Raw genomic sequence first — 14,267 nt, forward strand, 5'->3', positions numbered from 1 at the left:
ATGACACCGACATTATCGTGTGTGTGTGTGTGTGTGTGTGTGTGTGTGTGTGTGTGTGTGTGTGTGTGTGTGTGTGTTATTAAGCTGCTTCCTCATACAGACGTCTAATTAAAACGGTTTATTCCACTTCATTTACAAGCAAAAGAGAAGCTTTAGTTCTTCAGTGCAAACAACCGCACATTACATGAGCAGGAAAACAACACGGCGAGAATGACTGCGAGAGCGCAGCTGTCCGGGACAAACGTGTTTGTGCAGATGTGTGTGTGTGTGTAGGTTCTTCAGCACTAAATGAACTGCTGCTTGTATATGATGTTTTTTTTTAGTCTATTATACTAGTCTATTAGTTCTGCTTCTAGTCTGCTACTAGTCTCAAACAATTCTGCAAACGCGAGTGGAGTCATTAACACAAGTAAACACTGACCCACTGACTACTTTTCTGGATGAGAGGACTAGTGAAAGCGAGTAGTGGCATTAGTCGCAGGGTTCAGGGCTGACGCTCTCCGCGCTGACCTCTGTGTTTGTGGGTGAGCGCAGCGGTGTGGATCACTGCTCTCCAACACGAGCTCTGAGAGGAGCAGGAACGGTCCTGTGGACGCCGTCTCAGTAATTAGAGTCTTTAAGCTCAGACTCTGACGGCACTGCCTCCACCTTCATGCCCCATTAGCCTGAAACAAATGTCCGGGCCAAACAAATCTGTGACTGCACCTCTCCTCAAGACAAAGCTTCAGCCTACTTGATTTGGCTTTTTACTCTTTCCTCGTTGCAGTTGTTACGATTACATGTTATATAATCACACGGCTTCTTATCGTCCGCACAGCTTCAGTCTTCTTCTGAGCTCTCGACGCTAACGCTGTTCTGCTTTAATGTCCACACTGCAAAATAAGGTAGCCTCTAATGGTTACATTAAACAGCTTTCTCTACCCGATTTTATCCATGAACATTTGTTTCGGTGGTTAATGTAATTATGTTTATTCAGCGATTATTACATAATGTTTTTGATTTAAATAAAACCAGTTCATTTAGAGGTCTAATTAATTTTTTTTTTACTGTAATTAAACCAGATGTGCTGTGTACATTTCTGTTGTGATAACTCATATAAGACACTTGAGGTGACGTTATAGAGAGTACAGGGTGTTTGACTGTCCCATCATCCAGCTCTAAACTGCTCAAAGTGACTCAAACAAACAAATGTGTCTATTCTGAAAGAAACTATACACATTAAAATTGACTTCACTATGTAACACAAACTCAAGTTGTTTTCATCAAATAGTTACCGTATTATAAAAGATGCATATATTCATGATTTAGCATCACTAGAACACTGGATTGACCAATCAGAAGGCAGGAACACTGGCAAATATTACAGCTGTTTTTTACAGTTCTCTACTTTATACGGGTCAGTGGGGCCCAGTTTAATGTGGATAAACACTGTCTCTCTCTACAGACTGGACATGTTTGAGCTAGATAGAGGCCGATATGGAGCGAGCGAGAGAGAAAGGGGGCATGTTTTTCCTTCTCCAAGGGCACTGCTTTTCCAAAAGTGCCTGGGGCGAGACTGCAGCACCTCGTCTCCCGGAGGCCTTTGGGCGTCTCCTAATAGCCACCCCCTCCTCATCTGCCCCCGTCTCAGAGGTGCATGATGGGATACTTCCCCTTCCCCCTCTCCTCTTCTCCTCGTGTCGTCCTCATGTTTTGTGCTGGAGTTCACATCCGCACAGGTTCAAATGGCAGAGTTGCCAGGGAACAGTCAGAGGCCATTAGCGTTTGGGACGATTCGCCCTGCGGCGCTGCAGCGCTAACCAGCGAGCGGCGGGGCCATGTAGATTAGCAGCTTCACATGTAATGAGCAAGTTTACCCTTTCTTTTCTTCTTTTCTTTTCTTTTCTCTTCTTTTCTTTTCTTTTCCTTTCTTTTCTTTTGTTTTCTTTCATTTTCTTTTCTTTTTTCTTTTCCTTTCTTTTCTTTTCTTTTTTCTCTCTCTCTCCCTCTGTGTCAGTCTCTGTTTCACTGCGCTAATCCCGTCGAATAATTTTTTTGATTATTTCCACTTCTTTGACTCACTGTCATGTGTGTGTGTGTATGTGTGTGCATATTTCCACTAGTGATAGAGTTATCGTTTTTTGGCTGATTTATGGGTAGATTATTGGTATCAGCTAAAAACAGAACCCAACACACCCTGTTATCCTCTCTCAGAGGATAAAGTAAATGTTGTGTAAAATGAGCCTTTTAGCAATTTTGTGTACATTTCATTCTCTGTCATTAAATTGCATGATGTGTTTGATTTATTCTGATCTAGATCTGTTGAAAACACACTGATCTCCAGACGTTTAATTTGTGTACATATAGATTTGGTTATCAGCGAGTGTCTGTGTGTGTCTGGTTTCAGGGGCCGTAGGGTAATGAAGCGAGTCGTCGGTCTGTAAACACACACGGGTCACTCTGGCCACCGCGAGCACTAGGCTATCGCGTTGCAGTGAAAATGGAAACGTCAATAAAATTAATCTGGCCACCTTTTGGCCTGGACGGCTCGCTGTGGTCCACTCATAACACACCACAACAAGACAGGTTTACACTCCTCCTCCAGATGTCATTGGAGCAGATGAGCAAACTGTGTTTGTCAAGTGACAGCTACGCCATTGCTTCTCTGAACGTGTAGTTTGACGGAGTGTGTGTTACGAACCCCTACCCCGTGAGGTCACTTCTGCATCATCAGCACGTATCTACGCGGCGAGGGCAAAGAAACGGCACTTGAGTGAAAAATAATAGATTAAAACAGAGAGGGAAAGGCTTTCAACTGTCCTTGTATTCCTCATGTATTTTGCATTTCCTTACGCCACCCATCGGATCTGTTCTCTTTGCTCCTTTTTTAAGTGATTATTTGAAATATTAATGCGTGATTATTGCTTATATAGGTGCGCGTGATTGATGTCTCCCCAAAAACAGAGCGACGTGCAAGTGTAAATTTGTATAATATCGCGGCGTAGTGCAGGAGTTTTTCAGATACATAATTTAGATGCCCTGAAGGAAGGCTTTCAAGGCATTTTCGCCCAAGGCCAAGAAAAAATAACTGACTTTTTAAAGTAAATCATTTTTGCTAATGCACAATTAATGGCAGAGGAGAAAGAAAGTAAGTCTGGGAAGTAGGTTATGCAGAGACCCGACCTGCCCTCACACATGGACATGAGCGAAGGAGTGTCAGTCGTGCTCGGGATATGCAAATGAGGTGCAGGAAGGGGAGGGGCCGCAATATTGTGCGTGTGTGTTTATCGCGTTTCAAATTTTTTTGATGTTGCTGTTCTTCTTGGCGTCTCTGTGTTTTAGGGTTTATGTAAGTTTGTATAATGTCACTGTGTGTAAGATTGTGTACCACTTTTCTAAAAAGCTCTCCCTTTCGTCCAGGAGATGGCTTAGACAACAGCGTGGCCTCACCCGGCACGGGCGACGATGACGATCCAGACAAGGACAAAAAGCGACAGAAAAAACGAGGCATCTTCCCTAAGGTCGCCACCAACATCATGCGGGCATGGCTCTTCCAGCATCTCACAGTAAGTGTCTGTCTTTCCATGAGCTCTTTCTGTATCTATGATTGGGAAAACAGTGCTGAGATCGCACGCTAGTACTCTTAATTGAAACTCTTACAAATCAGAATCAATGCACAGCTATCAACATTCATAGAACAGTTAGATCCGGCCGCTTTTGAAACGCTTGTCTGCGTTGTGTTACTCGGCGACATGCACCGCTTGATCCTGATCCTGACCAGTTTTCATTTGAAAAGCAGAACTAAACAAATTATTTAGCCATTTTGTGAGTGTAATGGCATTTGATGTTAAAGTCCCAATGTAGTCAATAATTGTATCCATTAAAACTCATCTTTGATCACCAAAATGACATATTTAAGGGTATTTTCCTTGAAGAAAATGTCTTCATGCCTTAAAATAGCTTGAATGTAACTCGACACCCTTGCCTCATTTAGTAAGCGCGGTTCTATGAATATGCAAATGAGCCCCGCCTCCACTCCCTCACTCAGCTCAGAGATCCACTGGTTGACGATCACACGTTGATCTGATTGGTTACAAGGTAGTTTGTGACGTCAGAAACACCAGCGATTTCAAAGCGTGTTTTTGAGACTGTCTTTGGTTCACTGCAGTTTTAAGGAGGAAATACTCAGCAATGCTGTCGACTTATGAATTTACACATGGTTTGTCTTAAAGCAGATTAAAAACACCACATAGACACATAAACAACATTAAAAGCTGGATTTCCACCACAGGAGGACTTCGAGTTCAGTATCAGAATCAGTTCCTCGCGAAGAACGTTTTTAGGGTTCAGTGTAAGTCTAGTTGTTGTGGCACTAGGAGAGAGCGCTGTGTGTGTGTTGGTTTAGAGAGGTGGCATGCGGGGTCGTGTTCCCTCGGCCTCTCTGATGTCACGACATCATCCGCGGCTCAGGATATATCGATCGGGACGGGAAGGGTCGGGTTTCTGAGGGATGAGCATGTGAACTGAGAACGGCCATGCGTTTGTAGGACTGTGTCTGTGAGGGACTGCCGTAAGAGTCTGGCTTTGGACCCAGTGATCTAACTCAAGCCAGAATAATGATGGCTAATTAAAAGGGCTGTAAAGCCATTAGAAACATTAGAGGGATAATCAGAGGCGCTGAACTCTGCCATGCGCTTATAACTCTCATACTCATCAGAACAACTATTTGATGGACAAAGACACTTCACTTTTCTCTGCATTATTCTTGCTCTCTTTTCATTTGTCGTCCCTTTCGCACTCTCAGAACCACTTGTGTGTAAAGCAGTGAAGAGAGAGCCACCTACCTCGCCGCTTTTACCCACAAACGCCTCTCGCTTCTTTCACTCGGCTCCATATCACGCAGGAATTTCACACTGTTTTCAAAGATCATTAGGCGTCTTTACTGGCAGCTCAGGAGATCCCCATTCACGGCGTTCACAAGAGACGCACTCCCGTTTCCTTTAGAATTGTTTTAAAATGCGCTGAAAACCTAAGGAGAAGTTTTCATTAATGGAAATACAGAAGTTTCCATCATCCTTTTAGATGTTTCTCTCATTTCAGAGTCTTTTATGTGTGTGAGTAATAATTCATCCTTTTTAACGCACCTTTCTATTTTTTTTCTGACCAAAAAGGCTTAATTGAATTATCCCAAAGCACCAACCGCTGCCCCCCGCGCAATCCTTTACACCGCACGGCCGTGCCACACACTAACACATCAGGCCTTTTATTTTAATTTGTTAAGCAAATGTATTTTCCAGTTCAGGATGCATTGGTGTGCGGGTGAATTCATGGGGACTTTGGCCCTGAATGGCCCGTAGCGGCAGCTCTCCATTCAACCATTCATTCAAGGGTGCAAAAGAAAAGCAGCGAGGTTGTATTTTCTCAACCGCGGGGCCAAAGCGGAGCTGCTCTTCCATGAGCGGCGGGGGTCCCTTTACATATGTTCTCAACATTGAGCCATTGTCACTTATTCTGAGGGGCTCAAAAGGACGTAACCCCTTCCCTCCCCCCGTTTCCATCCCCCGCGCCTACAAAACAAGGCGCCAGCTAACAGTTACAATTGTGGGCTAAAATCGATGGCCTCCACTCCCAAGGAACGCTTTCCCTCTCTGACGCTCTGAGCCCACCCTTACATGGGTGAAGCCTCTCTGAGCCAACGGGTCATTTGGGGCCAACAGCCAAATCCCAAAGCGGTGCGAAGGATAAACCCACAAGAGATGTATGTAGTGCACATTCACCACCTGACTGAACTGGAGAGTTTGGGTCAGAATGCACTGCCGGTAAGCCCGAGAGATGCGCTCTTGCTCCTGGAGCTCTCTGGATCTCTTCCAGTGCCATTAGCGGGTAGGAAATCCCAGATGGCTGCTGTAAGCTTTCCCATACGGCACAGAGCTTATGTTATCGGAAAGATAAACTCCTCTGTGGGGTGTATTGCTCTATTAGACTTCATATTTAATGAACGAGAGAGAAGAGCGTTCCACTAGGCTCACAGTAGGGCAGTGGTGAAGTGTAGTCATCGCTGCAGGGTCACCCAACAGTTTAATGGAGACAAACTTTGAATCCTCTCAATTAGTCCGTTGGCGCCCTTACTGTGTCTCCTGCTAAGAAGAGGGTCAGCCTGCAATGAAAACAGGAAGCACTCAGATACAAAGATATCACTCCAGGCCTGTGCTGTCCTTTCACTTCGGTAAGCCTACAAAAAGCAGTGAAAATAAATAGGGTCGTTTGAGCTGGGCGGCCTGAAATGAGGCTCAACCAATGGCATGAGGATTTGGGAAAACGTGAATATTTATTGGACAATGATGTAGGGCAGGACTTTAATTGTTTTTGTATCCATTGGATTTGATTGGGTCGTTGTTGTGATGTGATTGGCTTAGTTTATTTTGGTAACACTTTACAATAAGGTTCATTAGTTAACATTAGATAATGTATTAACTAACATGAACTAACAATGAGCAACACATTTGTTGCAATATTTATTAATCTTTGGTAATGTTAGTTAATGAAAATACAGCTGTTCATTGTTAGTTCATGTTAGTTCACAGTGCATTAGCTAATGTTAACAAATACAACCTTTGATTTTAATAACGTATTAGTAAATGTTGAAATTAATATTAACTAAGATTAATAAATGAGGAAGAAGTATTGTTCATCCTTAGTTCATGTTAACTAAGGTAGATAACTAATGTTAACTCATGAACATTATTGTAAAGTGTTACCTTTATTTTTTCCCTAAATAACAGGCTTTCAACTAAAAAAAAGTCAATTAAATGGTGGAGAAAGTTAGTATATGTTGCAGAAAGTTTATGAAAAGTTTTCTTCAGAATAACATGCACTTATTAAATGTTAGGGCATTTAGTAAAGATGGTTGATTTTGAGTTCATTTTGACTTAGTGAATTAGTCAGAAACAGGCAGCTGATGATTTCTGATCTTTTGCTTTTGATTCAAAAGTTACAAACCTCATCAAATGACTGTGTAAACAAATAAACAGGATTAGCCAGGGGTCAGGCTGTCCCACAGTAAAGCAAACAGACTCGTTCCTCAGGCTTGACTCAATTAAACGTTTGGGTTGATCAGTTCTGACTGTTTGCATGTCTGATTCACATCACTGTTCATTTCCACTGCAGCACATCTGACAATTGTTTTAAACAATGGACATCTACATATAAACACAAAATGTACACTTAAAAAAAAAACTTCAGACAACCCCCCCCCCCCTCTCTCTCTCTCTCACTCTCTCTCATTCTCACTCTCTCTCTCTCTCTCTCTCTCTCTCTCTCACTCACTCTCTCCCTCTCTCTCTCTCTCTCTCTCTCTCCCTCTCTCTCTCTCTCTCTCTCTCTCTCACACACACACACACACACATAAAATGTGGTCGGTTGGTTGTATGAGTTCTATGAGTACCCCTGCTGTATGAGTTTTCTAAGGAAAGGTTTCCTCCCTCACTGTTTGCTGTAATGCAGGGCATTCTTAAAGCAGCAGTTTCATTTAAGGCCCAGCGAGGTTGTTTAGTGACGCTCCGGGGGGTTGCAAAGGGGCAACACTAATCTATCATGGGCGTGTTTGCCATCCATCACCAGTGCAGCCTATATAACAGTTCAGTTCTCAGTGTGTGTGTGTGTGTGTGTGTGTGTGTGTGTGAGTGAGTGTGTGTGTGTGTGTGCAAGGAAGCCTGGAGACCAGAAACATACTTACACTAATGTGTGCTTTTGCACCCCTTGTGGCAATGCTGAGAATGGAAACACTTTTGGTAAAGCTGTGTTTTGGACAGTGAACCTACAGTGGGGACTCACTCTATCTGCTTTCTGCCCATTTGTTCTGTTGATTCAGACCTGTTGTAAGTCTAGAAAATCAAGCATGTCACTGCAAACTGCACGCTGCTGCAGTCAGCTGACCAGTTGTCCATATCGAGTGACTCTTTCATTCTCGCAGGTTGTGGAATTACGTTAGACCCACATCAACCTTCATCTCCCGTACGCAAGTACTTGGAAATAGTTGCTGTCTGTGTGTGTTTGCGTGTGTGTATGTGTGTGTGTGTGTGTGTGCTTGTGTGTGTGTGTGTGTGTATGTGTGTGTGTATGCTTTCGGTGTTTGACAGATCTTGGATAACAGTGCCTGAGAAGAAGCTTTTGCGTCAACTAGCATTTGGCATCAAGTTGTTCAGCATCAATATTAGCTTCACTTCTTAAATACAAATTTTGTTTTCAGATCACTGCATCCTTATTTAAACTGTTGCAGCTGCATTATGCTTTAATATGTCTCTGTGCATTAACATTTATGACCTGAAGGCAATTGTTAGTGTGTTCCTCTTTCTTGATCTTGTCTTTGAGCATCATGCTGTATGTTGTGTAAGACTGAACTTATAGCATGTTTTATCATGGATTGATGCTTTCTGGAGATGAATGAGTCTCTGAAATCTCTGTCAGTTGAGGGATGACCTTGCAGACACTTGGAATGCTCCAACATACCCAGACTGAGTCAGTATTAATAAAGACAGCTTGGACAGGCTGGAACACGCTGTTCCATGCATGTGTGTGTGTGTGTGTGTGTGTGGAGGGGAATGCTTTTGCTCTGACCTGAAGATACACATAAACAGTAAGGAGAACAAGAACTCTAGTTTAGTAACTCTAGATCTTACTGGACAGATCTAACTGACCTCCACACAGACCAACCCACTCGTGTCTGCCCAGAACACCAGGCTGGCTAACGGCACAGGGAAGGGCAAATCCTCAAACTTCAAGCACTTGTTGGTTTTCAGAGGTTTTGTGTTTTCCCCCCAATGGACTTTTTGATAGACTGACTTCAGTATTACATTCAGTAAGGTCAGAAACAGAAACATATACACGAGTGAAGGCGCCAATGCCTGCCCAGAAGATTGCAAGAATGTGATCCAGATTTGTTATTATTCAGGTAGCTGCTATAAAACGTGAGGAAGTTTCACTAACTTGCTCAGCATGATTCTGTTTATACTGTTGACCTAAAAGATGTGATTAGAAGGCATAGAGAACTCTAATGCCTTTTATAGCAATCCTTGTGGTAAAGCTATAAGTAATAAACTGTGAAATCAATGTGTGCACTCATATACTTGCTTACATTGTGTCTCAGGCTAAAAAGAGGGAGGAACTAGGGGTGTGGTCGAAGAAACAACTGAAACATAGAAGCTGAAAACTAAGAGAGGATGGCCGTGTGTGTGTGTGTGTGTGTGTTTGGAGCAAAAATCAAAACCAGACTGTGCTTCTCTGTTTAGTTTGTCAGGGGACTGGCGCTCCTCTGAATCCCAGAGCTCTATTTCTGCTCTGTGATCTTCCCGCCCTTTCTCTGCTGCTGTTTTTATTCTGTTTTGTTTTTCCAGCACTTCTCCTCACAAGCCTCCCTCTGAGCTCTGTCTGCACCTCCTTTATGCTATTTCATAATGACGACCGAGCGCTGTGACTGCACAATATCATTTCATATCTTGAATGGTGCATCAAAGGCAACAAACAAAACGCACCAATTTGCTGTGGTTTCTGTGCAGCCTCCCAAGATGCCGGCGAACTGAAGCCTTCCGTCGACTGCTCCGCCACACTGTGGTGCCAGTATCTGATGCTCACTGTTCAGGCGCATAAGGGAGGTTTTCATGATGACTAAAACCTGTGAGCAGTTTAAAAAATATTCACAAAAAGCCAAAGAAAAAAGGCAGATATAAATAAAAGAAAATCTACTAAAGACACATATCCTAATCAAACTGGATCGTTTTGGCTCCAGATGTGAATGCATGTGAATATTGATCAGATCGCTGTAGTTGTAATGTCCCCGGGGCACGACAAACCCTGCTCAAATCTACAGCGATTTAGATAAAGAGAATTGGCAAGACACAACGGATTTCAGCAAGCATAACCTCCTCCTTCTTTCTCCTCCTCCTCTCCCCCTTCAACCAGGGAGCAGAATAAAAGGAGGGAAAACCTGTAATTACACACACTCTTCTGAATCTCCCTTAATGTTCATTATTTAAAACCGGCGGCAATTACAAGTTCAAAGGGGCTTAGAGGGCCAGCAACCTGCATAATCGCCAGCAAATGAAGTATAGCGTGTTCACGGCAGCGGAGCCGCTGCTGGGGGGGGGGGTGAATCATACATTTCCATACGGGCACAAATCTCTGCCACCTCAAGGCTCCAGTGTGCACTATCCCTGCCTCGCAATCCTCTTAGCCACGGCTTTTTGTCTTTCTTCACCCACCAGCTACCCTCCGACATGTAAAGCATATCAAACTTTACCCTGGCTTATGTTGTACATTCACAGTTATTTGTCCTTATGTTTATGGCTGCCAGGCCGCCCACCCTCTCCTCCAGATTACTCTGCTCTGTTTCTCTCTCCTCCTCTCTTTTCCTCCCATTTGACGTCACATGCATGTGATGCGGGCGCAGGAGTGAGCGCGTCCCCACAGGTGTATCTCAGTTACCTTAGGAGACAGTCACAGCAGCCAATTCTGTCCACAGGTGGCTCTTTGCTCATCAAGAAGAAGGCTCGCGAGCCCAGCGGTTAGCTCTGGTTTCAGAGCCGCCCCAACCGGCGGTCATTGTATACATCCTCCTCTACATCTACACCTCCACACAAGAGGCTCTCTTTCTCTCTCTGTGCCATGTTTATCTTCTTCCTCTGTCCTGGTTCAGTGCTGCAGGTCACCTTTCTTTCTGTACTGCTTTCGTGTGCCTCCCCCCGGTCAGTTGTGCTGCTGTTTGCATTAGGGATCTTTGATAAAATCTCCATAGGGATTTGCTCTAGTGCTCACACCATTTCCTGCCTGCTGCTTTCATTGTTTGTCTCGTTCGCATGGGGGACCGTACAACTCCCACCTGAATACAATAAAACGTTGACGCTCTTTGGCGTGGCAAACAGCAGACAGTTCATTTTTCATTCAGCAAAATCTCCTCAAAAGGAAGCGAAGACTGGCTGTTTCATTAAGTGGCCCATCCAGGCAGACACGTGCACCACAGCAGAGCCCATGTTTACCCAAGCAAGTGTGCATATTAGAACGGAATCCATGGAGAGATTAATGGGCTACTGCCTCTGTACCATTGATTATCTAAACGCCATTTTTCCCTCTTCCTGCACACGTATTAAAAAGTAATGAAGCCTACGGAGGAAAGGAAGGCAAGACTTCACGCGTCATTTTAAGTTATCTGGACTCTAACAGTGAGGAATCTCTTTAAGGCACGTTTTGAGCAGAATTAAGTAAACAAATGTGGAGTATGCTTTTGAAACAAGCTGTGGCGACTAGAAAAATGTGCTTAAGCAAAGACGAGCCCCTGACACATGGAGACTCTGCAGATGTTAGCAATTCCCCAACCTTACAACAAGGCTGCAATTACAATGGATTTGGTAACCAATGACAGTAATGGAAATGTGGAAGAACATCAGAAGCACCCAGGATTAGAACAATCTACAAAGCCAGTTCAATAGTATGTTATAGGTCCCTTAAAAAGTGGCTCTAGGCGGCTGTCCATCATATGCCTTCTATTTGCAAAGCATGGACGTTTCCACTAGCACCGTCTCCATGCATCTCCATTCTGTTCTCCTCTGTCAAGGCCCTGCTGAAAGGGTGGGGGTGGCCTCTTTCAGGGAAATAACTTCCTGAGACATTACGTGAATCAGCAGACAGCCTTATGGCCCAGACCTTCCCAAGAGTCTAAACGCTGGAGTTAAAGGTGAGGAACCACATTGAAAACCTGATGGGAAACAGTTTTTCCTGCCCTGCAGAGCTTTATTTTGAATGCTCTTGGCTTCATTTGGTTTTAGTATGTGGTAATGACTTCTGCACTAGATCTTCCTCTACAGAGCCCAACCCTCAATGTCATAGCCATTACTGAAGCACTTTTACCATTACAGAGGCATGCCGTTCGATTCCCGTCAGTCAAAGTTGACTGTACTGCGCTCAACTCTGCACTGGATCATGAATTATTGTGCAGCGGTGGGGCGAGGGATTGAGGAAGGGAAAAAAAGGAAGAGTAGAAGTAATGGCTGAGAAAATACACAAACACACAATGGAAAGAACACAACAACAGCTGTCTTCTCTGCAAAGTGATTGGAGAGGAGCGGGGCTTGGGTTACATTCCTGAGATGGGGATGGCTGGTGTTGGTTTCAGAGGTGGGGGCAGGTGGTGGGGGTGGAGACAGCTCAACAAGTTGTTGAAAAGAACACAGACGCTTGTCATCAGCCTCCAGAGCAGGGAGCCATCTGAGTGCATTTTAGTCACAGAGGTTAATGACCTCCCTTTGCTCTTCCGTCCTGCTGGAGTCCAGTGCACCAGCAGCACTCTGCTGTGTTTGAGCTCACAGTTCTTCCTTGTGGCCTGGATCAGCCCAAAAAGCTGTAAGTGGATCCTGACAATCCCTTTTTATCTCTCCCTCTAGGGCAGCGCGTAAACTTTCAGAGTAACGATGGTGTTTGGATTACTGTAGCTCCCTTTGATGCCTCGGTATGCACCATGCAAAGTGCAGAAAGAAGAAAGACTGAGACAGAACTGATATGTACTTTTTTCTTATTTGCCAGTTTTGTGGACACTTTTTTATCCAAAGGGACCTACAGTACACCTACTACAAGGACCGTCCACCCATACCAATGTGGGGTCAAGTGATAGGGAAACTCAATCCTGTCATGAATCGCTCCTTTTGGGGTTTGAACAACCCTGCAGTTATTGCACAAGTTGTTAATCTGCTCTGATAGATACAAGGTTGAAATTCTCACCAACCTTTTAGGTTTCAAACTTCCTTTTATCCTGTGCAGTTTCATATGTTAGGAAACCTTTAGAAAATGAATAAAAAGAATAAAGCCAGCTACATTTCTTATTTTGTGCTGCCTGTTGACCCCATCCACTAATAAACGGTAAGCTGAGCAAGCTGTTGGTCATCCTCTCATGGGATTGTTGGGTAGCTGCCAGTTTCCTGCTTGCTTTGTCAGTGGATAAAGTCAGTAACAAACGAGAAGCCTACAGCCAAGCCGGTCAGTCAGGTCAGAGGTCAGCAGACCTCAGGGCAGGATTGTGCAGAGGAGCACTATGGGGAGAGCACAGGCGGCTGGAATGCACTGAAAAGGGGCCCTTTGCTCCGTTCCTCAGCTCTACTGCTTTTAGAGCCATTAAATCTCTTCATACATCCCTTAGTCTTGAGCATCAAAAGTGGAGAGTCCCCAGGGCTCATAGCAATCCACTGCCTGAATTTGTAGTACTGACGCCCTGTGTAAGGGAGAGTATTTACGGGTATGAATTGAGGTTGCTTTGGCTCCGTCAGTTGTCTCGCAAGGTTTCTGCGATCACGACTGCGAGAGATCTTTGGCTGAGTCGGGTTTTTCTGTCCTGCTTCGGTTGACTTGATCATTTTAGCTAGGCTGAGTTTACTGAAAATCTTCATGGCTGCCTCTTTATGCTGATACATTGTTTAGTCCTTTTGGAGAGCCAGCTAAATGGGCGCCATGCTTGACTTCTACATTTTTAGCATCATTAACCTACAGGAAATTGCCCCTGCAGCTGTTTGCCGGCTGCTTGGTTGCTCCACATTCCCAGCTAATGGCTGAACATCGAGGTTTCCTCTACTGTGAGTTTTGACTGTAAAGCAGATTTGACAACATGGATTTGATGGTGTAACAGATGAAACATAACATTATTGGTTTAGAACTCTGGATTGTTCGTTTGTGACTACTAGTAAAAGATGCTATCATGCCTTTAATTGCTGCTCCCAAACCAAGCCACAGAGACAGCGTGTGTAAATAACCCTTCCTGTCATTAAGAACGCTTACTAATCTAAATGAAATGTGCTTTGTATATCTTAGATTAGCCTGTTCTATTGCCTTGTCCTTCGGTCTCAAATGCCAGTACAAAAGGATTCTTACAATAATATGTGCTGCCAAGACCTGCTTGCATAAAAGGGGTTGGCTGGAATATTGAGGGGCTGGTGAACTACTTTGTTGCCCGCAAGCAGAACGACCCTGTTGTTCTTTGGTTGCCCAGTGGCCTTTTTGCCAACATTTCTGTTCTCCAGCCCAGTCCATGTACCCCACAAGCAATAAACATCCCTTTCTCTCTCTCACGCAGGCAAAATATATTAAAGAATAGCGTAAGTAAGTTTTGCCCTTTGGGATGGTGGGGGCAAGACAGCAGTAAGCCATAAGTTGTAGCACAGTGGCCCAATGAACGTGACCCGTAAGGTCTCGGCTCCGTTGCTCACGGGTGCCATCTAGACTAATCAAGTCATTACAGACTGGTGAAGGCAGCG

General features: G+C 44.3%; 1 protein-coding gene across 3 annotated transcripts in view; it reads left to right on the top strand.

The window, feature by feature from the left end:
* The window catches only part of meis2a (Meis homeobox 2a), a 78,510-nt gene that overhangs the window by 24,181 nt on the left and 40,062 nt on the right, over positions 1-14,267 (top strand). For all 3 annotated transcript variants that reach the window (XM_079853083.1, XM_079853085.1, XM_079853084.1), the window contains exon 8: positions 3,400-3,545. In XM_079853083.1, the coding sequence (XP_079709209.1) occupies positions 3,400-3,545 (146 nt within the window). The remainder of the gene's footprint in view (positions 1-3,399; positions 3,546-14,267) is intronic.

This window comes from Squalius cephalus (assembly GCF_949319135.1).
Source record: "Squalius cephalus genome assembly, chromosome: 20".
Lineage (NCBI taxonomy): Eukaryota > Metazoa > Chordata > Actinopteri > Cypriniformes > Leuciscidae > Squalius > Squalius cephalus.